The sequence below is a fragment of the Monodon monoceros genome, unplaced genomic scaffold (genome assembly GCF_005190385.1).
Source record: "Monodon monoceros isolate NGI ecotype Baffin Bay Population unplaced genomic scaffold, NGI_Narwhal_1 Super_Scaffold_9, whole genome shotgun sequence".
Lineage (NCBI taxonomy): Eukaryota > Metazoa > Chordata > Mammalia > Artiodactyla > Monodontidae > Monodon > Monodon monoceros.
The window spans coordinates 26303730-26329080 of record NW_021703786.1 but is presented as its reverse complement, the minus strand read 5'-3'; the positions used below and the strand labels follow the sequence as shown (position 1 = coordinate 26329080).

The window sequence follows — 25351 nt, the reverse complement described above, 5'->3', positions numbered from 1 at the left end:
AGACTAAATTTACAATTTCATATACTTAAACCTTAGCATAACAAACTTATTTATCCTTGACCATTAGAAACTCTTAGTAAATGTTATTTGTAGTGATTGCATAATATTTCACTGTACTGATGTTCTGTGTTATTCAACCAAGTATAGGGCTTTAGGTTTTATGATTCAGGTAAGCTCAGAGTAGCTCTAGAATAGGGGTCCATGGGCTTTTTCTGTGAAGGGCCAGATAGTAAATACTTTAGGCTTTGTGAGCCTGAGGGTCCCAGCTCTGTTGTCATAGCATGAAAGAGCCATAGAAAGTATGTAAACAAATGAGCATGACTGTGTTCCAATAAAACTTTATTTACAAAAACAGGCAATAGGCCACATTTGGCCTGGGAACCATAGTTTACCATCCCCTGCTTTCGAGAATGGAGCCAGGCTTTTACCTTCAAATGACTGCTACACTTACCTGTTGGTCAGTGAACCCAAACAATAAATAACCTAGGAAAAACCTTTGCTCGGGAAGGTTCCTGTATAACTAAGAGGATGGTTTTAACAAAACTGCACTCATGTAAGGCACAGTTGCTAAAGAAAGTTATATACCTTGTAAACAGAATACAGCCTTACTTTATATGTACAAAATATGTGTACATATATTTGCTGGCAAGTATGCTTATAAATCTTATTTGATGATGAAGTAGTTGTTGGAAGACATCATTCTCTGATTTTTGTTTCATTTTTGCCTCAATCTTATTTTCAGAAACTGATAATTTTAGTAATTCTGAAGTGAGCAATTACGTTGCTCACCCTGTAAGTGATTTCCTTTCTTACCATATACATCAATATAGGATAAGAATCCAAAATATGTTTTTTTCCTTAGGCTGTTTTCTACTTACTAGATTGAGTGGCAGAACACCATCTTAAATTTATTATGGATATATTTGTGTGCTACTGAAATTATAATTCAGTGGTACTTAATTTGCTGTGGGACTTGCTGTAAAATAGATTGATGCCCATTGCATTGTGTGTCATGCAGTTATATTGTCTGTTAATGAAAATGGCAGACATCATTTTGGATTGAATAGAGGTCAAGAAACATGTTTCCTTCATTTCAATTAAATTGAGTAATCTCAAGGAGTTTAAATGTTAATGGCATAGTATTACCGAAAATTTGCCAGCACGGAAAGCCTTGTCTTCATCTTTGCCCAGATAGAGAGGCAGCTGCAGAGACACCCCGCCCTGCAGCTGCACTGTGAGACCCTGCATCGTCCATCTGGCTGGGCCCCGCACTGTGTCCTGCTTGTCTCACTGCAGACGCTTGCTTTGCATTTTGTGACACTTCTGGCATTTGCTTTGTGTTTTGTCTTGAAGACTCAACCAAGAATCAGTCAGAATTACTTTTGGAAACATAAATTCTTGCTGGTGTTTGATACTGGGGTTAACCATTTATTCTCTGTACAGTTTTCTAAAATACAACTTCTCTGCTAGAGAGCAAACTTTCTGCCTATGCATTTAATCAGTGCTTTCTGTTTGTGATCTTTTTCAGTTTCTTGTAAAAACTGAATTAAAATGAAGTATCTTATGTTTGAAGGCAGGCGATCTAGACACATTAGTGAATGAAATTGTCTTACCAGTTTACTTTGTAGTAATGTCACACTTTGCGTCATAAACCTTGGTGGTAGTAAACTTAATTTGGGATTTATTTAAACGGTTTTCTTATCTGGAGGCCCTCACAATGTGGCCATAACTGTTATCTGGTCCTGCTCCGTAAACCCCAGGACAGTTTCAGGGTAATTTCCAGTCTTTCAGGTTATGTAATTTGTCATGTGCCCACTCTGAGGAAACTATTTTTTCTCCCCAAACTAGACAATGTACTCTCAGTGTTCCTGTCTCTGACATACACGCAATTGAGATGAATATCATAATGTATTATAATAGAGCTCCTTTAAAAAAAAGTTGACATGCGGAAACCTGATTTATGCTGCTAAGAAATGAACTGAACCAGACAGAATGGCACAGGCTGCTGACTCCCTCCCCTGAGCGCAGTCCTCGGGCTGCCGCAGGGGAGTAAGATTGATGGGTCCTACAGTGAGTCCACTCAACAAGTCAGAAACGGTGTGGAGCCCTTGGGGATGGTTGAGACTGTTGGGGTGGGGCGTGGAACAGGTGAGGATCAGAAGGTGCAGCTGAGGGAAGGCCGAGGGTGGGCCCTCTGGTGTGCACATCACTCTTTCCATCATTGCCCTGGACAGTGCAGCTTGCCTTGCTGTATATGGGGCTTGGAAGGAAGGAAGGAAGGGAGGGAGGGAGGGAGGGAGGGAGGGAGGGAGCGGGGGGGAGGGAGGGAGGGAAGGAAGGAAAGAAAGAAGGTGTACCACCTCTCCTTTGTAGAAAAAGCTACACCTGTAAAAATCAGAAGCACTACACCACAGAAAAATAATTCAGAGTGAGGATAAACGTACCCAAAGTGATAAGAGAGAATATTGGAAATAGGAAGAAGAAATAAGAAAGATTAGTTGGAGGTATGGATCATGAAAAATACAATTGACGAAGTAAAGAATTTAGGAGGTGGATTGAAAGGCAACGTTATGGGTATAACCAAAGGGCAAATTAGAGAGCTGGAAGGCTGGGTTGATTAATTCCCACCAAAGAAGTAGAGATGGAAAGAATGAGAGACCAGAAAGATAGAATTAAAGTTTGAATATCTGAGATATTGATCATGAAAAATAAGTCTAGGTTTAGGCCTCACTATGTTAGAGGTAACCACCAAAAGAATGAAAATAGAATATATTATGTTCACAGGAGGAGAGAGGATTTCTTCTCTCCAAAAGAAGGTAGAAAAAGAAACAAGAAAAGCATGGTAAATAGAAAATGTGAAATGAGATGGCTGAAATAAGTTTTGAAATGTAAGTGATTATTTAATTGTTAGTGAGTTGAATTCACCGCTCAAAGGACAGTGATTCTCATGTTGGATAAAAATCATCATGATATAGCATGTATCACAGGATACATGTTTAAAACAAAATATTTGAAAGGTTGAAAATCAAAGGATGAAAGAGGAGAAATATGGAAACCAAAAGAAAGCTGGAGTGACAATTTTAATATGCATCAAAGAAAAATCTGAGACTAAAAAATATTGAAAGGACAAAGAAAACTTTTATTGTGGTAAAAAGAGCAGACGATCAAGAAGATACACTGATCATGGCTCTCTATGCATCAAACAATATGGCCTTGAAATATGTAAGATGGGAACCAAAAGGACTCTGGGTAGAAACGGATACACCAGGAACATAGGTACTGAGACCAAGTACATAAAAAGTAAGAAAAATAGTTTAGATTTTAATAGCAGGACTAATTAGCTAGGTCTAATATAGGCATATAGGACCATGTACCCAACAAGCACAGAATACACATTACTTTTGAGCATAGGTGAACCATTCACAGCTAACAAACAAACAAACAAACAAAAAAACTGTGTACCAGGTTCCAAAGGAAGCTTTAATAATCCCAAAGAATTGATACCATATAAACTCTATTCTCAGACCACCATACAGTGGAGCTGGAGCTCAATAATGAAAGGTTAGCTTTTAAAATGCCTGAAAACTAAAAATCTTACTCTTAAAAAATAAAGTCCTTAAAGAGGAAATACTTTTAAAAAATTATGAAATACTCAAAGCTGAGTAACAGTGAGAGCACAACTTTTCATGTCTGTGGGATGTAGCTAAAGCAGAAAACGAAGATTAAAAAATAAAAGGAAACTCAAATGTTCACCTTAAGGAGCCCGAGGGGAAATGCAGTAAACAAAAAGGAATATGAAGAAAGGTAGTCCTGAAGATGAAGGCAGCCCTGAGCTGTTCATAGTGTCTCCACATCCAGAGTACCTCTGGGTAGTTTCTCCAGAATTCTCCCAGCAACGAGGAGCAGCCCTAGGGCTCTATCACTCTTTATATAAATTCTGGACCAGCACTCTCATCCTTAGCTCCTCCTTCAAGTGAGTCCAGTACCTCAGGTTTCATTCTTTCTGAGATTCTGCATTATGAGGGTGCTTACTTCTTTTTGGCTTTACCCCTTTGAGGTTTAAGGCTTCCATTCTCTCTCTGCTTAGTCACCACAACTTGCCCAACTCTTAATTGGTTGAAATTTTAAATTATGGTAATAAAAGTAGCTCAATCTTGTTGAGCATTATGCTGTGCCATTACATGAATTAACCCATTCAGCCCCTGCAGGAAGCCTGTGTGGCATGGTCTGCCTTCAGCCCTGCTTTCAGGAGGAGGGGATTGAGGCTGCACGGTCGTGACTGGTAGAGCCAGGATTCAAACCCTGTCCTGACCCCAGCGCTGACACTTGAGACTGTCTGTGTGATGATTGGCTTCTCCCATTTGCTGTATTTTCTCCCTGGTACTCTTTGTCCGTGTCTTACTCTTTTTCTTCCTCTTTGGAGGGAGTTGAGATCCATGTGCCTGTTTAATCCAGCATATTTAAGTGGAGTCATGGGCATTTACTTAACTTGGTAAAGGCTGTACAGGGCTTTTCAGCAATATGCTTAGTGGAGAAACTTGAGATGCCCTCCCTTTGACATTGGCAGTAAAGCAAGGGTTCTCTCTAGCACTACTTTAGTATTAGAAGTCCTGGTCATCAGTAAGACAAGATACAATATTTGTAATTATCTCTGTGCATTATGGATCATCTTTCATATTTCATTGATTCTAGGATGTACATTTTCACATCTGAACATATCTGAGATCCAGTACCATCTTTTGAAAAATAATGTGCCTGTTTAGTTGGAAGCACTTTTTCTTTCTTAGTGTACATAGAAATGCTTAGAAAAGCCCACGTCAAGGTGTGTGCTATAACCTTTCTCATTGCACTGTTTGTGAAATAACTGACTCAGGGTTTATCACTAGGGATCATGGGTAAAATATCATGTTTGCAAGAGGTAAAATTACTGAACTCGGTTTACACGTACCAAAAATAATCTCAAAATTGTAATGGTGTTTATAGATTTTAATTAGGAAAGTCTAAAATTTATGGTCTAAGCTTTCTCCATAAGACCAGAAAAAGAGAAGCACATCAAACCCTAAGTATGTAGAAGAAAGGAATAAGAAAACAGCAAAAATAAACGAAATAGAAAATGCACCAGAGAAAAATACAAACCCCATGAAAATAGATGATAGTTTTTGAAAAGTTCAATAAAATTTTTAAACTCTAACTAGAATGGTCAAGAAAAACAGAAAGAAGATATAAATCCCCTAGTTCAGAAATGAGGGAGCATCACCACAGATCCAACAGACATTAAAAGGATAGTAATGGAATCCTTTTAAGTATGAAGGACTTGGTGCCAATAAATTCTATGTCTTAGGTGAACTGGATGAATTTCGTGAAAGACACAGAATACTAAACCTGACACCAAAAGAAAAAGAAAATATGGATAGTTTATATCTCATAAAGAAACTGAATTCCTTAGTTAAAAGCCTCAGAAAGAGAACTGCAAGCCCAGATATCTTTGCTAATGAATTCTAGCAACATTTAAGAAAGAAATAATACCAACACTTATACAACCTCTTTCAGAAAATACAGGAAGGGGAACATTTCCCATCCCATTTTAATAGGCTGACTTTATCTTAAAAATCAAAGTCAGACAAAGACTCTGCAAGGGGGGGAAAAAAGCTACAGGTCAAGATCTCTCATGAACACCGGTATAAAAATTCTTTGTTTTTCTTTATTTGTTTAAAACAATTTTTAAAAAATTTTTGGCCTTGCCGCACGACATGCAGGATGTTAGCTCCCCGACCAGGGGTCAAACTTGCTCCACCTGCAGTGGAAGCACAGAGTCTTAACCACTGGACCACCAGGGCAGTTTCAACATGTATAAAAATTCTTAACAAAATATTAGCAAATGAAGCCCAACCATATAGAGAGAAGAAGTATTATGATCAAGTAAGGCTTATCTCAGGAATGCAAGGCTTAACATGAAAATCAATCAGTGTAATTCATTACATTAGCAGAATAAAGGGGAAAACCTATATGATTATTTTAATAGATGCATAAAAAGAATATGACAAAATTCAGCATGGTTTTATGACAAACTGATTCAGCAAACTGCAAATAGAAGAGAACATTCTCAAGCTCATAAAAGGCATCTAAGAAAAACTTACAGCTAACATTGTAGTTGAAATGGTGAAAGACACTTTCCCCAGAAGACTGGAAACAAGGCAAAGATGTTCACTCTCACCGTTCCTTTCAACGTTGTACTGGAAGTCATAGTCAGTGCAATAAGCTAGAAAAGAATAAAATGGCATGCAGACTGGCAAAGAAGTAAAAATCTCTTCACAGACAACATGATTATCTACATAGGAAATCATGAGAAGTCTACGAAAAAGTCACTGGAACTAATGCATTTTAGCAAGGCTCCAAGATATAAGATCAATACCCCCAAATCAGCTACATTTCTGTAAAGTAAAAACTAATAGTTGGAAATTGAAAATTTTAAAAAATATATACTATTAGCCATGGCATCAAAATTCTGGAATACTTGGGAGTGAAAATATATGCAAGATCTGTGCACAAAAACTATGAAACATTGCAGAGAGAAAGACCTAAATAAATGGAGAATTATACTGTGCTTAAGGAGTAGAAGACTCAATATTTTAAAACTTTTATTCTACCCAGGTTGATCTATAGATGCAGTACAATATCCCAGTCAAAATTACACCTTTTTTCTTTTTTGGAAATGATGTTGATTTTAAAGTTTATATAGAAATGCGAAGAGTCTAGCCAAAACAATTTTGGAAAACAGGCATGTGGTTCATTTCAAGATTTAATGTATACTTATAGCTGATTCACTTTGTTATACAGCAGCAACTAACACAACAATGTAAAGCAATTACACTCCAATAAAGATGTTAAAAAAAAAAAAAAGAAAGAAATGTGTGTGAACAAACAACTCATGAAACGGGAACTTGAAGTGGCTATTAAAATTTTGGAAAAAAAAAGATTTAATGTAAAGCTACAGTAATCAAGACTGTGGTATTGGTATAAGGATAGCCATGTAGATTAATGGAACAGAGTATGGAGTATGGAACAGAATTAGACCCCCACATATATGATCAATTGATTTTGGACAGAGGTACCAGATAATTCAGTGGAGAAGGGACTGTCTTTTCAACAAATGGTGCTGGAACAACTGGCTATCCATTCGGGAAAAACAAAAATAAAATCAAAACCCCAGCCCTTATTTTACACAAAGCAGAAAAATTAATTTCTGATCTTCTATATATAAAAGACAAAACTATAAAACTTATAGATGAAAACATAGGAGAAAATGTTCATGATTTCTTACATGTAACACAAATAGCACAAATCATTAAAAATTGATATATTGAGGTTCATCAAAATAAAGACATCTGTTCTTTGATAGACACTTAAGAAAATAAAAAGACAAGCCACAAACTAGTTGAAAAGATTTACAATACATGTATCTGAGAATATATAAAGAACTGTATCTAGAATATATAAAGAACTGTAAAAACTCAATCGTAAGAAGACAACCCAAATTTTAGATAACTGGCCAAATGATTGGAATAGACACTTGACAAAAAGAGAGAGGAAGAACCGACAGACCCACAAAAGGTGCTCGTGTGTTGGCCAGAATGTGGAGTAACTGGAACGCTCATACATTGCTGTGGGGATGAAAATAGTACAGCCACTTTAGAAAACAGTTTAGCCATTTTTAATAACTTTAAATATACACATAGCATACAACTCACCTATTCTATGTATTTACCCAGGAGGAATGAAAACATGTGTCCACACTAAAATGTGCAATGAATGGTCATAGCTGTGTTCATGGTGTCCAAAACCTGGAAACAATCCAGAGAGATGTTCATCCATGGGTGAATGGACCAAATTTTGGGACATACACCTAGTCTGTTACTGCTTACCAATAAAAAGGAACAAGCTATCAATATAACATGAATGAGTCACTGCTTGAAAAGAAGATAAGCACAAAAGAGTACATAGTTTATCATTTTGTGAAGTTCTCAGAGTGAACTACAACAAGAGAAAGCAGATCTGGGCTTGCTGGAGCAGATACAGGGATGAGATGGACAGCGCTTCTGGGGGGTGGAAATGTCCTGTGTGGGAATTGTGGTGGTCGGTTGCACAAACATAACACGTTTGTCAAATACTTCGAATTATAATCTGAAATGGGTGCATTTTATTGTATGCAAATTGTACCTCATTACAGTTGATTTAAATGTTTTAAAATGCATAATATTGGGTGAAAAAATACTGTTTTGTAAATTAAATGCAAAAAATATAGTATAAACAAGTTTGCACATATACTTGAAATATGGAAGGGCATACATTAAATAGATGTGACTGCCTATGGGGTATTGAGACAGGCTGGGGATGTAGGGAAGAAAACGGCAAAACAAAAGAGAAGGATCATACATGATGATGATGTGTTCCACTAACTCGGGACTGTGAGCAGCCTTCTGGACACCTAACATCTTAGAAAGTCACATATATGAAACGGACTAGACAGACCACCCTTTGCAAGATACCAGGATTTTAAAATCATGTCTCCTTTTATTTCTTTTAAATATCAGGTGTCAGTGTTGTCCCAAGGCTCAGTGTAATCAATAATGGTAAAAAGCTAAGAAATATAATGTTTACAGAGTTACTGTCTAAATATTGACCAATTTGACCAAATTTTAGGCACATAGGGCCTTTTGAGAATCATCTTATTTCCCTGAGAAAAAGTATTAAGTGAATTTTTTTTTAAAGGGCAGGTTACCTTTTTATTATTGTTCACGTTTGGGTTTATTTATCTTCTAGTAATTTGCTGTTGGCTCACATTCTCCTTTCTCCTCCAGTGTTTACCTAACAAGAGTACGTGGAATGTATTATCTCAGACGGATCTCACTAGGCAGTTCAGTGAGTCCAAGAGTCTTTGGTGAGAGTTTGAACGAATCAGTATGTAATGTGTATGGAAGACTTGAGGGGAGCAAGCGTGAACAGAATATTCTTTTAACATAACAGGAGTGTTCAGAAGAGAATAAAGATTATATGCAGTTCAGCTCACAGTGGGACTCTTACAGCCACCGAGTTATTAATATAGTTACAGGAAGTCAACTTTGGGTGAAATGATGCTTATAAAATAGTGTTCTGCCCCCGCCGGCCGGCCTCCCTCCCTTCCTCCCGGTCCTCCTCATGATCGTCGGCCAGTGGAAGCAAAGTCGTTTGTCCTCTGCTGCTTTGATACCATCATCACTATGTTCCAAATTAGTTTTAATCCCTGTTTGAAATCATACGTGCAGAGCAACTGATTATATCACTTTTTATAAAATGATTACCTGATAACTATTTATTTGCTTATTTGTATCTTCTCCTTAAACTTCTGGGCATTTTAACGGTACTTTGACTTCTAATCTGATTTGTGTGCCTAAGGATGCAAAATCAGTAACAGTAAATCACATTGTTTCAGAGATTGTTAATGTATACAGCTGCATACTTGACAGCACACTTTCATGACCCTTATGGACATAAAAAAGCAATCCTTTGATTGGTGCTGAACTAGGCGGCGTATTGCATGAACCAATTTCATTCTCTTTTTACTTTTGCTGAGATGGAATTGATGCTCCCTCTTAAACAACATCACGTTTTGAATACCAGAACAGTGTGACCACGTAAAACCCATGCAGATGGTAGCATAGTGACCCCATCAGCGTCTAAAATAGTGTAAATTAAGCCACGAGATGTCAGCCTCTTCTTTGTTTTTTTTACTTCTTTATTTTACACACTTTATTCTGAGCGTTTAAGCTGGATGCAGAGGCCGTGTTAAGGTACTGAGACTGGGCGTTAAACCTCGTTCTAGTGTTAACTGTTGTCACCATGGTCATCAGAACAGCTTGTTTGCTTATCCTGAGATTGAATGGACTTGTGAAATAACTTCTTTTGAATATGTGTTCTGTTCTGTTCACTCAGCCTTATTATCAGTACTACAATTATAACGATCAGTGAGACAAAGGCTGCTAAAGAGACACTTTTTATCAATGCTGCTCTTGGGGATGGAGAAGAGGATGAGGAGATTCCTCTGCTCGCCGTGGAGGCAGCCAGCATTTCTGGGGGGGTCATTGGTCCTGACCTCCTGTGACGAGTAAAGTCTGGCTCAAGTGAGGAGGAAGAGGCGCCTGAGCACAGTCACCGCCGGGCCATGTCTGGGCGATGGCAGAGCGTCTGGTGTGGCAGGGGCCCTGAGGACTGAGGGGGGGCAGGTGACCATGAAGTGGGAAGAGGGTGGAGCCGTGGATGTGCAGCTTGAAGGTGGGCTGTTCCGTAGGACCTTGTTCCAGGGGTATGGTGCTGGGTCTGGGGTCCCGTCTCCAGAGCCAGTGAGACGGGTTGATCTCTCCCCTCCAGGAGTGTGATGGCTGATTCGGGAGACGTGTACGTGGATTAGTAATAGAGTGACTCGGGTGCTGCTGGAAATGGGCACACGGAGACGCAGACCCACACCCGACAGGGCAGCTTCCCCAGGTGGGCGAGACCTGGAGGCGGCCATAGCAGTGGCCCTCTGGTGGGCGTGGGCGAGCTCAGGACACCTGGGTGCTCCCAGCTGGCCTCTCCCCAGCCCCACCCACTGCCCCAGTGGAGGGCAGCAGGATTTGTGGATGTGACTCATAAAGGTGTTTCAGGGCCTTCTGATAACCCCCTCCTACTAAAAAAAAAAAAAAAACAAACCAAAACCAAAAAGAAAGACGGAGGTAAACAAATGGGACTGGAATGGAGAGGTTGCTTTCCAGGTGGAGGAGATCTGAGGGCCTGGAGGGAAGGAAGAGGCGGGAGCTGGACTCTGTCGGGTGGGGCGGGCGGGTTCTTTGCTGTCTGGTGGAAGGTCTATGGTTGTTGTCACTTTGTTTTGAGCACAGCACATGAGGCTTGAACAGGTGCGTGAGATGAGAGGAAAGCTCGTCCCAGGGGAGTTGTTTCACTGGGGTCCATCACCATGGTTTGGATGCAGTTGAGGTTACTCATAGAGAATGTAAGCCGAGAGGAGGGCCAAGAACACAGCACCAGGTTCTGCGAGTCCTAATGTAGGAAGGAAGTTGGCCGGAGGGAGTGATCGGAGGGGCAGAGTGGAGAGGACAGCCAGACCCCCACATCCCTCTGAGGACCCTTCAGGGTTGAGGATTGGGAGAGGCCTTGAAGTTGACAGTTAAGAAGTCCTCAGTCACCTCGGGCAGTTCTAGAGCCACTGGAGTGGCAGCCAGAAGGCACGGGGCTACCCTGAGAAAGGGGAGTCAACACAGGCATAAACTATGTTAAAGAAGTGAGGGGTAAAGGGGCAGAGGATCAGTTGCTCTTTTGAGGGGAAAATGGACGACTTAAGGAAAGAGGTTGTTGGCTTTAAGTTAGTTGCTTTTTTAGTGTTCTTGTTTTTAATAGGCAAACATTTGTAGACTGGAAGGTAGGTATCTTTTAGAGAGGAAGCAATTGAGGCGGGCTAAGGCTGCCCCTTTCCTAGCAGTGGGGTTCATCTGCTTCTTGAAGCTGTGAGGGCAGGTTTGGAAGAATCTCAATGGAGGGTAATGTCCCAAGGTCACTGACCTGACACCTAAACCAGAGCCTAGGAGTACAAGCAGGTAAAGTCAGCAAGTATGACTCAGTGAACACCCTCATGGTGTGATTTCCAAGCTTCCTGCCTGGCTTGGGAGTCCAAGGACAGATTGTGTATCAGACATTGTAAGGAACACAATTTACATTTAAAAGATAATTGGAAAATCAACCTGAATTCGCTCATTTGCTGCCAGAATACCAGGAATTGGCTCAGTTTCTCAGCAGAGCTCCTCCTCACCCCCGCCCCCTGGGAACTGTTTTTCTGGTGGATTCAACGCCGTGAGAGCACGGAGAAGCCAATGAAATGTCTGGGCTTCCTTCCCTGCACCTGACCTGGCGTTGCCAGGCTCTGGTCTGCAGAGGAAACTTGCTTTGGCCTGGTGCCTCTGCTTGTTCCCCGCACGGTCCTCAGACCAGCAATGTTATCATCGTGTCCACCTGCCTCTAAGTTAATGGGCGCAGACTCACGGTTCATAAAGCAGCTGGAATATCTGGTACTTATCGGGGTACTTAATTGACAAATGTCTTACAAGAATTAAAATCACGTTGGTGCTATTAATGTTCAGAAACATATTTGGGTGTTTTCTTTTCCTTGAGTATAAGTGGAGACATGAGTGCAGAAAAGCATGTAGGGAGAGCTTAGGTGTTAGAAGGAACAGGAGAGGATGGGGGTGGGGGGTACAAAGTCAGTCCAACCTTAAATATGAGACCTAAAAAGCAGGGAGATTTAAATCCCGAGGAAGACAACTGCATAGACTGCAGCCCGAGACTAGACTTGGGCGGCTGGCATGCCAGCCGTGGTCCAGGCAGGAAGGAGAGACTTGACTATAGTATTCCTGCAAGGCTGTTGGCCTTTGTTAATGAGCACAGGTTGGACCAAACCTGGACCTGAGATGTGCACACTTCTCATTTGTTTGCTGTTTAAGCTACTTCTCTGTTGCCTCTATTTTACCTGTTAGACAGGGATGTGCAGGTACTTCTGTCGGTTCTCTCCTGAGCCAATGGCTGGACCACTCACCCTGCCTCGTGGCTCCCACTCCACCTGTGGCCTCCCCCGCATAGCTGGAAGAGTCTCTCTTTATAGGCTTTCATCTTACTACTTGTTCCCTCTTTTCTTCCTGCTTTCACTGCTTGAGTTTGAGACGATGCATTGAATTGTCTAGAGGAGCACAGTGGTACATCATTTTTGAGTTTGGGTCCGGTGGCCTTAGCCCCCGTGTGAATGTTGTGGCACGTGGCTGCAGAGGTGCGCTCTCATGCTTGGCCACGTAACTGGCTGGGTAGTTTCAGAACCTTCTGAACCTCAGCTCTCTCCCCTGAATTAGGAATAATAATAGCAAACGAAGAAGCTGTCTGAACACAGAAGGTACTTCATAAATGACATTGTCCCTATCTTAATCTTCCTGGAATCCCTGGAGATACTGCCGGGAGGACCAGCAGATGGAGGAGTCATAGCTTGGCTCACGGCTTCTGCCCTAAAACACCAAACCCGTTGCCTCTTTTCCATGTTGTGTTCTTCTTCCCAGGAGTCATTTAGGAGTTCAACCTGGAAACTGAGTCAGAGAATGCAAATTTTTTTAACGGGAAGAACTTCCCACGTTTAAAACACCTGGGGCTTATTACAGAGACTCCTTCTTGTGGCTGTTTTTTTTTGTTTTGTTTTTTTTGCGTTACGCGGGCCTCTCACTGTTGTGGCCTCTCCCGTTGCGGAGCACAGGCTCTGGACGCGCAGGCTCAGCGGCCATGGCTCACAGGCCCAGCCGCTCCGCGGCATGTGAGATCTTCCCGGACTGGGGCACGAACCCGTGTCCCCTGCGTCGGCAGGCGGACTGTCAACCACTGCACCACCAGGGAAGCCCCTTGTGGCTGTTTTTAAGCATGGGTTTTGCCGTGCTATTGGCAGGTGGGAGGTGAGCTGCAGCTGAGAAGCTCCCGTTCTCTCCGGGGTTGGAGTGCGGCCTCACACGCAATGGGAGCCTGGTGACCGAGTCTGAACTGACCAGGCGTGCACAACACTGAATTAACTGCTGACTGAATTTCTAAGCCAGCCTCCGGCTCTCAGGAGTCTCCTTGCAGGGAGAAGTCTACTGGTTACATAGGAAAGAAGAGAAATGAACGTCTGCGTTATTCCAGTAAAGTGTCTGTAACTCGCTGGAGGGGTTTATTTGTATCTTTTGATCGTGGAAGGAGCATGACACTGCACAGCTCATCTTGGTCTCCCATCCTGCTTAAAATTCCTTCCAGCCGATTTCTTCTCTCACTTGTATCTGGAGAAGAATCAGGGCTTGGCTTGGGGCCACCAGACGCGCCAGGACTTCCGAGTTCTGCAGTGACATTAGCTTCAGTCCCCTGTAATAGGGACTGACTGATTCTAAAATGATCCACGCAGGTCGCTGTGTAGCTCACGAGCACTGCTGCTCTCCGCGTATCATGGGCTTATGTTTTTAAATAGGGTCAGCTCTTTTGAAGTTGTCACTTGAATGGTAAGTGGTATGGAATTTGGTGCTGCAGCACCTGCCCTCCTCATTCACTGGGGCAGGGGTGGCCTCGGTTCACCTGTATTTCTTCCATCCTTGTGCACACAGGCATGAATTGACCCCCAGAGTGAACTTTTGGATGTAGAGGAAAGATTGGGGGTCAAGGACATAGCTTCTTAATACAGAAAGGGCACATCAGGCAGCAAGAAAAATATAGTAAGAATAAATACGGTGGAAGATTGTAATTTAAGTGGTGTTCGGCTCTTTAGTTTAAAAAAATCACTTAATTTTTACATAAATTTAACTTTCTGGGTCTGCCATGAGGCCATCCTATATCCTAGACAAGGACAGATGAGGGCCCGGCTGCGGTGTGTGAGAGTGAGTAAACAGGTGTGTTTACTGGGAAACACTCCCTGCAGCCATTTGGCCCTGTTTTCCCTTTATACTAGAGAACTTCGGCTCCCAGGGGACAGCAGCCTCCGCCACCACCTCTCAACCATTCCTCAGCACTGCCAGCGCATGAAGATGCCTACTAAATCAGAACTGTGCAGCAGGGCTCACAGGGAGGTTCCCTGGGTGAGAGGATTGGGGTTCTGTGTGTTCCGTGTGAAATTCTTGTTTTCTCTGGCTGCCCCTTCCTGACTGCCGGCTCCCTCCAGTCAGGTTTGTATGTGTTCACTCCTCAGCTTTGTCAGTAGGCAGTGTAAACACAGTCCTTGTTTTCAGTTTATCAGGTAAAATTACACCTTAAGATTTGAATCAGACTGAGGAGGCTGGAGCATGTGAGGCTGTCCTGGACAAGCTGGATTCTAACTTCTTTATCAGGTGAATTCTATGGAAACAGGGTCCGGAAAGTTTGGAAGAACTCCATGGAAGCTTGTTATGTGTTCTGCGTCTCTCCTGTGGTTGGGGGTCGTGAGTGTCACCTCTGTGGAAGAGAGCTGCACTTTTAGGAGAGAGTATTGGTTTTCTGCTTTTGCAGATCAGTACAGGGGCTTTGCTGTCAGGACCGACTCTTAATGACCATGGAGATGAGCTGGGCTGGGAGGGGCTGGGAGCCCCTCTTTACATCTTGACATTCTTCAAAAACAGAAACAAACTGCTCAGGTTTTGAGAAATTAGATCTTTCCCTGGAGTGTTTTCCTGACGTTGACTCGTCAACGTAGGAACATCTGCTTTGACCTCTCTTTCTCTCTGTTTACTTTTCATTGCAGGACAGTTTTCAGCCATTCTAACAAAACAGTCAAGAGAATAATAAAACAAACCCCCTTGTACTCATGACCCAAATCTTACATTTGTTACTTGCTCTATCATTTTCTTCTTATGGCTATTTTTAGTAAATTACAGAAATTATGATATTTACCCTCCAATACTTAAATATGCATTTTCTAAAAGACATTTTCCTTATGACAATTGTTTTGACCTTTTAACCTCTTCTGAACCAAAATGACAGCACCCTTGCAGAGTTAGCAGTGTTCCCTTGAAAGTTCTTTCTGCTTTCACTGGGCAGGTACTTAAGGGACCCCTGGGATGTCTTCCAGGCTCTGGCCCTGGGAACAAGACAGACGGGATAGGCTCATTCCGACCATCATTCAGATGCTTGCCTCTGAAGCATTAGAGGGCAACTGAGACAGCTGGCTCCTGAACCTCATTTGTGTCTTGTCCTGGTTACTGGTCTAGAAGCTCCTGAGGAGAGTGAGCCATTCTGTGCATTTAAAAGTGGCAGCTATTTAAAGATTGTAAATTACAAAAGTCTCTTTTTCTACTTTTTTTCCCTAATAATACACATGGCATGCTTTTTAATTTAGTTATAAATACCAGATGATTGGCACACTGTTTCATGTGGGTTTCTTTGTTTTTTAACCTGCTACATTAAATGAAATGTCACAGAATTTGCTTGTCTTATTTTAATAGTGTATTGCCACTTTGAGCTGTTTCCCAAAATTCCTTTAAAAGCCTGACATCTCTGGCAGTGCGCTTCATGTTCAGAAGGACTTGGTTAAAATAGTCTGATCTGTGAAGCTTCCGCGGCATCTCCATCCGTGGAGACCCCAGTGTTGGCCCATAAGAAGGACTCGGCCACACTCAGTACAGCCTCTGCTCAGAACGCAGATACCTGAGGACTCCAGAAAGTGAGCGGCACCTTGGGGACTGAAATCAAACCGTGAATAACACTCATAGTGGGGATCAGTCCTGCATGTCTTTTCCTGCCCTGTGTCTCCCAGCTCTGACCCAGGTGCAGGCTAGACCTGCACAGGGAGTGCTGAGAGCAAGACTACTGGGGAAGCCCCTCTTTCTCACTGGAGGGGAGTGAGGGCACACTGCGAGAGAGTGGAGGGCACACCCCCTCCACAAAGTACCAACCTGGAGCTCAATTCGGGAGCTCTCCGAATCTCTGTGTTCAAGATTCTTTTTAGAACTCAGTCTCCAGCCCCCTTCCCTCCTGAGGTCAGAGGCTGGAGGTCAGCATGGGGCTGAAAGTTCCCTGCTGTTATCCAGTGTTGGTCTGTCTGGTGACCAGCCCCCACCCTGAGTCACCTCATCAGCGTAAACTCAGGTGTGGTTACAGGGGATCCAGAAAGGAGGCAGCATATGCTTTGTATCCTCAATGAAATGACAGAAAAATGGTCTCTGAAAAAAAATGAATAAATATTGAGATTGACAGAACAGTACATCAAGATGAAAAGAGAACTAGCAAAGAGAAAGTTTAAGAAATCAAATTTAATTCTGAAGTTTGTGACCTTAAAATTGGTCAGGAGTACAGGAAACAGAAAGCAGTAAAAACTAATGAGAAACAAGAAAAATAAAACAATGAAGATTCAACATATAGATGATTATCCTTGAAATATGGAATAAAACAAATGGTAATAAAATAGCATGTAAGTGTAAGCCATATTTCAACAAGTATTGATATAAGCTTTCTCATTCTCTTCATAAAGTTACCATGACTGAGGTACCAAGCCTGACAAATGCAGCGTGTATACACATACACAGACACATACACACACACAGAGGCACACACATATGCATACACAGACACACACTGCAGATGAGTTCAAAATGAAATATTAGCATTTAGAATCCTGCCATATAGTAAGAGAAGAATAAACTTTGGCCAAGTGAGATTCATTCCAGGACTGTTTTGATGACTTTCTGTTAGGCTGCCTATTAATATAATGCATCATCTTAATAGGTGAGAAAAGAATAGTTATTTGATAAAATTAAAAATGAATTTTAATAAAACCTTATAATAAAAATAGAAGAATACTTCCTTTATATAAGAGAAACCTTCTAAACTAGCAGCTATCATCATGCACTGATGCTAAGTGACTACAAATAAATACCATAAAAGTACAGGCTACCTCTGGGGAGGGGGCAGGAGCAGACACCATGGCAGGGACACATGGGGCCTTTTAGATTTTGTAATGTGCTATTTCTTAATCTGTGTGGTGCTTATATTTACTTTATTGTTCCTTAAACTCACATCTGTATCTTATATACATAAGTAGTATACCATAAGTATATGGTATACTTCACAATAATTTCCTTTAAATTGTTACCCTTTTTATATATTAAAAATAGCCAGTAAGGAAATGTTGGGAAGGAAAGTAAATCTGATTCACAGTAGCAGCAGTAACAATGACAAAACATAAACAAGGGGCTTCCCTGGTGGCAAAGTGGTTAAGAATCTGCCTGCCAGTGTAGGAGACATGGGTTCGAGCCCTAATCTGGGAAGATCCCACATGCCGCGGAGCAACGAAGCCCGTGCACCACAACTACTGAGCCTGCGCTCTAGAGCCCGCGAGCCACAACTACTGAGCCCGTGCGCCACAACTACTGAAGCCCACGCACGTAGAGCCCGTGCTCCACAACAAGAGAAGCCACCACAGTGAGAAGCCCACGCACCACAACGAAGAGTAGCCCCCATTCACCGCAACCAGAAAAAAGCCCGCGTGCAGCAACAAAGACCCAACACAGCCAAAAAAAAAAAAAAACATAAACAAGCTAAGAGTGTATTGGACGTATGTATAGAAAATTCCATAAAACTTTACTGATTGATACGAAAGGATATTTGAATAAATGGAGGGGTTGACCACATTATTATTACATGGTGAGAGCCAGAAGATTAAGGATATAAATTCTCCTTAAATTAAACCATAAATTTGACACATATTGATAAAGTAATTTTAAAGGTCAAGTAGAAGGATAAATGTTTGAGAAGTCCCGTGAGAATTTTTTGAAAAAATGTGTGAAAGAAAACTTGTCCTACTTGTTATTAAAATGCATTTTGAAGTTTCAGGTGGAGTAAGAGCAGACATTTGAGGCCATGGAACAGAGTAGAGCGTTCCAGAAACAGAATCTGCTGTATAAGAATTTATCATTTGGAAAAAGAATGAATTACTCAATACTGTATGGGGCACATGGCTAACCATTTGAATTTTTTTAATCCTTACCTCTTACCTGAAAAAATAAACTCCAAATATACCAAGGATTTAAATGTAAAAAAGAAAACTCACAAAAGTACTGGAAAAATTGTCAGGAGACTTAAAGAGCTATAAAGGAAGTGATAGATTTTATTAAACACCAATTTTAAGTTTTGTATGGCAAAGAAAACAAAAAACAAAACTTAAAATTATAAATTGAGAAAAATTGTGTAATATATAACAAAACCACTGTTGGTTCCGTTAATGTATAAAGCACTTTTAAACTCAATAAGACAAGAGGGGCATAAACAGGAAACAAGCAAAAGAAAAATACAAAGAACTGGAAAAATTATTAGCTGGCATTTAACCTCAATAATAATCAAAGAAATTCCAATGATGTGTCATTTCTCACCTATCAGTAGAACAGAGGGTTTGTTTTTCTTTTATTTTGATAAACCCAGTATTTTCCAGAAGTTAAAAAGTGGGTATATTCAGCCTTGATGAGACAGTCAATGGCACTTGCCTCTGGAGAGCCATCAGATGACTGGTCATTCAATATGTGTACCCATTCTTCAGGCAGTTCCATTGCTACGAATGCATCCTGAGGACAGCACACTTATGTTCATGAAAAAGGTAATGTTCTATGCATCAGCTTTTATATTGTCCATGATACACAAGGGCAAGTTACAGAACAGCATGTATAAACTACAGTCTTTTCATATAATGGAATACCAGTCAGCAAGAAAACAGAATAAATTCATGATACAAACAAAAACATGGATAAACATCCAAAACATTATGCTGACTGGAAGAGGCCTTATATAAAAGTACATACTTGGCGAGTCCATGTATGTGAAACTCTAGAACAGAGGAATGAAAATAAGTAGAAAAATCAGAGCAGTGTTTTTGCCTCTGGGCGCAATGGGAGGAAGTAGGAATTGGCAGAGAAAGGGTGAGAGAAAACTCCCTGGGATGTTGGTAGTGGTCCCTGTAGGAGCTTGGGTACACAGGCATGTGCATTTGTCAGAACCCGGTGAACGAACAATTAAGATGTGTGTACTTCATTGTATGTAATCTTACATCAAAAGACAAAAACAATAAACAGATACTGAGATCTCAGTATGTGTGCTGAAGAATTTAAAGGCAAGTGTACCATATCCTCTGTCGCACCAAAAATGAGATGGATTAATGGACGGAGAGGCAGAGATGTGATAAAGCAAATGCAATCAAATGCTGATGGTGGAACTTAGGTGGTGGGATGCAGGAACTTACTCTAAAATTCTTTCAACTTTGTTGAATGTTGGAAAATGCTGGAAAACAAATGTTTAAAAAAAAAACAAACCGCAGCTGTGGTGTGTATGGCAAATTCTCTTGTGGTAAGAAAAAAAACTGAACAAAACCCAAGGGTAGATATTGGTTGTGCACGTGTGCTGGGCACATTCTGGATGCAGAGGAGCAGTCAGCAGTGGTCAGCAGTGGAATGGGGCGGCAGGACAGACTCTTAATTTTCCATTACACACATCTGTATTGTTTGGGATGTTCCAGTGACTGTGACTCCTAGAACAAAATAAATCAGCATGATTCAATTTTCTCTAAGAGGTAAATGTGAAAATGTTAATGGTTATCTTAGGTTTGGGGGTAATTTTTACTTGTAATTTTCTGTACTTTTAATTTTTTATGGTAAATATGTGGGGAGTTTTCTAATTAGAAAAAAAATTAATGTATTTCCATTCTCAGAAACAATAGCATCCAACAGTTATATGATAGTGTACAAGGTTACACAGTTGAGTTTTTCTAACGTTAATTAATTTGTTCTGCATAAAAATCTTGAAGCCACTCACTTTCAAGAGCAACAGGAAAAAAAGATATATGTGAAATATTAGAAATTAATCTTATACCGTATTCACTTGACACATTTATGGATTATCAAAACTATATATTAAGGCACCCTTCTAAGTACTGGGGGCACACTGATGAACAAAATAAGAGAAGTCCTTGTACTCACTGAGCTTATCTTCTATGATAAAGACAAGCAATAACAAATATATAATAAGGTAGCAAGAAATGTTATTTTTAAAAAGCAGGTAGAGAATGAAGGTGCTGTTTTCCTTAGGCTGGTCAGGGAAGGTAGAAGAAGTCCAAATAAAACAAAGGAGTAAACCTTCCAGTTATCTGGGGCAAGAGTGTTGCAGGCTGAGGGAACAGCAAGCGCAAAGGCCCTGAGGTGGGGCTGTACCTGGCGTGTTGAAGGAGCAGGAAGTGTGTCAGGGTGAATGGAGCTGGGTAAGCAGAGTGAGAGTGAGGAAGTGAAGTTAGAGCAGTGACTGGAAGCCCAGGGCAGGGCCTTGGGAGGCTAGGCAAGCACCCTGCATTTCATCCTTCATGGCAGGAAGCCTCTGGAGGGTCAAGATGAGATGACTTATCACAGCATTTCCTCTTAAAAGGGTTGCTTTGCCTGCTGGGTAGAGAATTCCTGGGAGAGGAATAGGAAGCACAGGCAAGAGTGGAAGCAGAGACTGTTCTGGAAAATGTGAGAGACACTGGGGCCTGGCCTAGGGCTGTGGCCTCAATGGAGTTACTCTGCCCCCCAGGGACATTAGGCAGTGTCAGGAGACATGTTTGGTTGTCACAACTGGGGTGTGGTGCTGCTGGCATCCTGTGGGTCGAGGCTAGGGTGCTGCCCTTACAGCAAAGAATGATCTGGTCCTAAGAGTCCTTAGTGCACAGCTGAGAAACCCTGGCCTGAAGGGTCAGCAGGCAGGCAGTAAGCAGTGGTCTGGTGCTGTGTAACTGTTCACTCGAAGTTCGGAAAGGGCAAGTCGGACAAAGAAGATTCAGAAGTGGCCAGAGCCTGTTGATGAGAGCTCTAGCACCAAGAGTAAGCACTAACCGGCTGCCAGCTGTTGTGTTTATTGTCATAATTACTAATATTCAATTTTGTGGGATTGTCAAGCCATTTTTATTGCCTCTGATTTTGCCTGGTGCGAAGGAATAAATATTGGCTGGTGTACAATTTGTGGATTGTCAGTCACTGGTTTATCCATGCTGCTCTTAATGCATATAACCATATCATAGATATTTTAAAGTTGCATCATGGCCCTATTTTTAATTTCCTACTTAATGGAACTTTATATTTTCAGCAGATTTATCATAATACTTATTTCCCAGTTAATAATTATTTTTATAATTTTAAAGCCTAATTCCAAAATGTGGCCAGCAATGAATCTGGTTTTATTAACAATTTTTCTCTTGATTTTAGGTAGAATACTCTCCATTGTGGATGAGACACTGAGAAAGTCTGGATTCTGTTATCTTCCTCTGAGGAGTATTTAGCTCTGTTCTTGTAGATGGTTTAATTGATTGAGGTCTCTTAGCTGTAGGACTGGTCTCCTTTGATTTTGCTCCTAGTTCTGGGGTGAGGCTCTGAATCCTGGACCATGGTTGTAACTGAGGCACCACCCCACAGGGTGTCAGTGGAAAGCCCCAGGTGTTGATAGCCCCCTAACGTGGCACTGACTGTCCCCATCTGCATGCATGTCTGCTAGTGAGCAACTGTGGAAACCTCTGCCCATTGTGTTCAGCACTTCAGCTCTGGTGTCCCCGGGGTTCCTCGGGGTCTGGGCCCATGCCTGTGCAGTGCCGGGCTCAGCCCAGGGTCCTAGGAAAGCTTGCTCACAGAGTTTGACTCCTCCTTTCTAAGACTTACCCTGAAGCTCCTGGCAGCCTGGGGTTCTGATCTCCTTTCCGTTGAGCAGTGTCCCCGGCGCTGTGTGAATTGGGGAGCACGCCTGGGAAAAGCTGGTTAAGGCAGACCTTGTTATTCTTCTTTTAAGGGTCATGGCTTCCCTTTCTGCCTGTATTTGTTTGCTCTTTGGTGCTTTCAAGTGGTTGTTTTTTATATTTTGTCCAGAGCTTATTGTTGTTATTGACAAAAGGATTAGTCTGGCACAGACTATCATTATGGGAAGGCAGAGGTCCAATCAGTAAGTGCGTTACAGAGAGAAAGATGACAGAGCAGCCCTGTTTGCATAGGCCTCAGAATTGGACTGGAAAATGTGTTTCCTGTAGAGCATTTCTATCCACGGAGAGATCCTGATTCACATGGAGCCTCTGTCAGAGCTGCATGTGGGCTGGTTCGGCAGTTGCGGTGATGCGCGGGAGCGGACGGGCCGAGTTCTCCTCCAGAGGAGTAAACAGAAGGATTTGTCTGGAGGAACTGACTGGCCTGGTGGAGCAGCTGGTCAGGTCAGCCGTCTGTGCCGGTGGGAAAGGGCCTCTGTCTGTGTAGGGCAAACACAGCCCTCATTTATGTTTCTTCTGCTCCGTGAATAGAGAGCACCAGCCGGCGCAGCCACAGCCAGGAAGATAACTTCCTCTGCTGGCTGAGCGAGGCGTTGCTCCCTGAGGCCATGAGCCTGGCGGGGCAGGGTGCACTGAGTCCCCTCTTCCCCTCCCCCCACCCTCCCCGCGCTGGAGGGCTGCGTGTTGGGAGCCAGTGGCCCACCAGACGCCGTCTTCACGGCCTTGTCTGTCGTCTTCCAGCCTCTGGGTCTCTCTCTGTCTCCTTGTCTTTCTCCCCCACCTCCACCCACCCACCGTACACGTCTCACTCCGTGTGTCCTGAATGTGGCCGGTTCCTTGTACTCGTCCCCTCCCTTGAGCCCACTGGTATTCTCCAACCTTCCTCCACTTCTCACATCCACTAGTGATACTAAAATGCATTTTGTGGGTGCATTTGCTGTGTGCCTGATGCTGTTTTTATGGAGGGCGTTATTTGTTCTTAATTTTTAAAGCCGGTGAATTAAATGTTTTACATTTCTCCTGCGACTGATACTAAGTTGCCTCTTCACTCCATGCTACCATTGATTCTGTCCTGCTGCGTGGCAATAGCCCTGACAGGAAGAAAGAGATGGTCCGAGACCTCTTGTTGGTGCGTACAAATTAGGTGAAGCCTGGACAGTCCCACCCTAGCTCTCCAGGATGGCTCTGCAGTGAAGATTAAGTCTCACAGCTCTGACTCCTATGATTTTATGATAATTAAAATGATATAATTGAATTCACTTTTGTCTTCTCTCACAAATTTCTTTTGTGTGCCTGGGGGTGGTTCGCTGATTCTTCCATCACTCTCCCCAGCTTACTTGCTTAAGAAGGAAAAATAGAAAAGTGGAGCCTGTTCATCACCTGGGTGGAACCTTCCTGTCCTGTGGAATCTTGTGCGCACACGCCCCCAGCCCCTGCCACAGTGGGGGCTCTGCCCCGCCATCCCGCAGACTTGTTTCTCCCCTTCCACTGGAGACCTGCGGTTGCAGCTCGGTGTTCCTGCCCCTTTGAGAGGCTGCAGGGAGATTTTCTTCATAAACCTAAAAGCTGACAGAATTAAGAAAAACAGGGTTTACTTTTTCACCGTGGCAATCCCCATCCTCACCTTCCTCTCTTTGCTTTTTCTGTGGGACTGTTGCACTCTCTTGTTAAATACCCTGTTGCTGTGATTCACTTTCTTTTCTTTCTCTGCAGGTTTTGCATGCAGAAATGCGTTAGTCTGGTGCCTGGAGTCACACTGGATTTGATAGAAAAGTAAGTCAGATTTTTAAACTATTGTGGCTTCTGGTGTGAGGGGAGTCTCCTTTTTTCACTCTTGGTTCTCAGAAGTACTTCCTGTCCGCACAGGTTGTTTCCCTTTCATGTGGGTGTGTTCTTTTGTTTTCTGATTAAGGCCATGTTTGTGATTGTTACATAGAACACAGCTAAATTTGGGGCCATATTAAAATGAAAAGAATTAAAGCTGAATCCTTTTGAACGTTTAAAAATACTTCCAACACTGAGCCAAAGTAAAAACATATCGTTACACATACAGACCAATCACTTCACATACAGGTCACTGCCATACAGATCCACCACTCTGCACATAGAGATCATCACTCTGCTCCCCAGCTGCAAACGTCAGATCACAGCTTAGCATCTTCCCGATGTTCTTCAATGTTCCCTTTCACGTTCTGCAACCTTCCATCCCCCCACCCCCAATGTTACATTCTATCTCAGGGCAGATGCAGTGGTCCCTGCAGGAGGGGTCCTTCATGATGTGCTGCGGTTGCTCGGCCTCTCGTTGTCCTCCCAGGTCACAGGGCTGGCTTGTCTGCTCCTGTCATGAGCCTCTTTGTATCAGTACACCATCTCACAGCTCTAAACTTGACCTGCATTTTTTATTTGTTTGCGTGTTCATTTCATTCATCCTGATTCACCTAGGTAGTTCCTAACGCTTCTGTTCCGAACCCCGTTTCTTCTAGAATTAACATGCAAATTGTTTCCAAAGTCTTGATATACAAAATCTTGTGCTAAAACAGCTAAAGCCTGATTTTAATTACATTAGGTAGGAAAAGCAAATCTAGTTTTCTCTCCTGGAAAACAACTTGCCTGTGTGTCAGGGGAAATACACAAAAATATTATGCCTGAACACCCACTGTAAGGGCACAGTGGACTCAGTCACGTGCATTCTCACGGGCAAATACAGAGAATGTGGTGGCTACCCTTGAACTGACAGGGAGTGGCCTGTTGGACATGTTGTTAAAGACCAACACCCATGGTGGGCTGCCGAGCACATGTTTGAAACCGTGCATAACTCTGTGTGTGTGTGTGTGTGTGTGTGTGTGTGTGTGTGTGTGTGTGTATACATATCAACAAGGCATGAAATGAAATAGTTACACTTCACTCTGGGTAGGAAAGTGGAATTTGGAGCAAGAAGCAGGGAGGAGCAGTGTTAGGGACTGATTTTTTTCCATCTTGTTTAATTTTTTTTATAAGAATATAGACATGGAAAACATAGGTACAAATAAATTTAAAAGAAAGAATCAA

General features: G+C 42.2%; 1 protein-coding gene across 6 annotated transcripts in view; it reads left to right on the top strand.

The window, feature by feature from the left end:
* RPTOR (regulatory associated protein of MTOR complex 1) overlaps positions 1-25351 on the top strand; it is a 352911-nt gene that overhangs the window by 198210 nt on the left and 129350 nt on the right. For all 6 annotated transcript variants that reach the window (XM_029212146.1, XM_029212152.1, XM_029212148.1 and 3 more), the window contains exon 7: positions 24017-24076. In XM_029212146.1, the coding sequence (XP_029067979.1) occupies positions 24017-24076 (60 nt within the window). The remainder of the gene's footprint in view (positions 1-24016; positions 24077-25351) is intronic.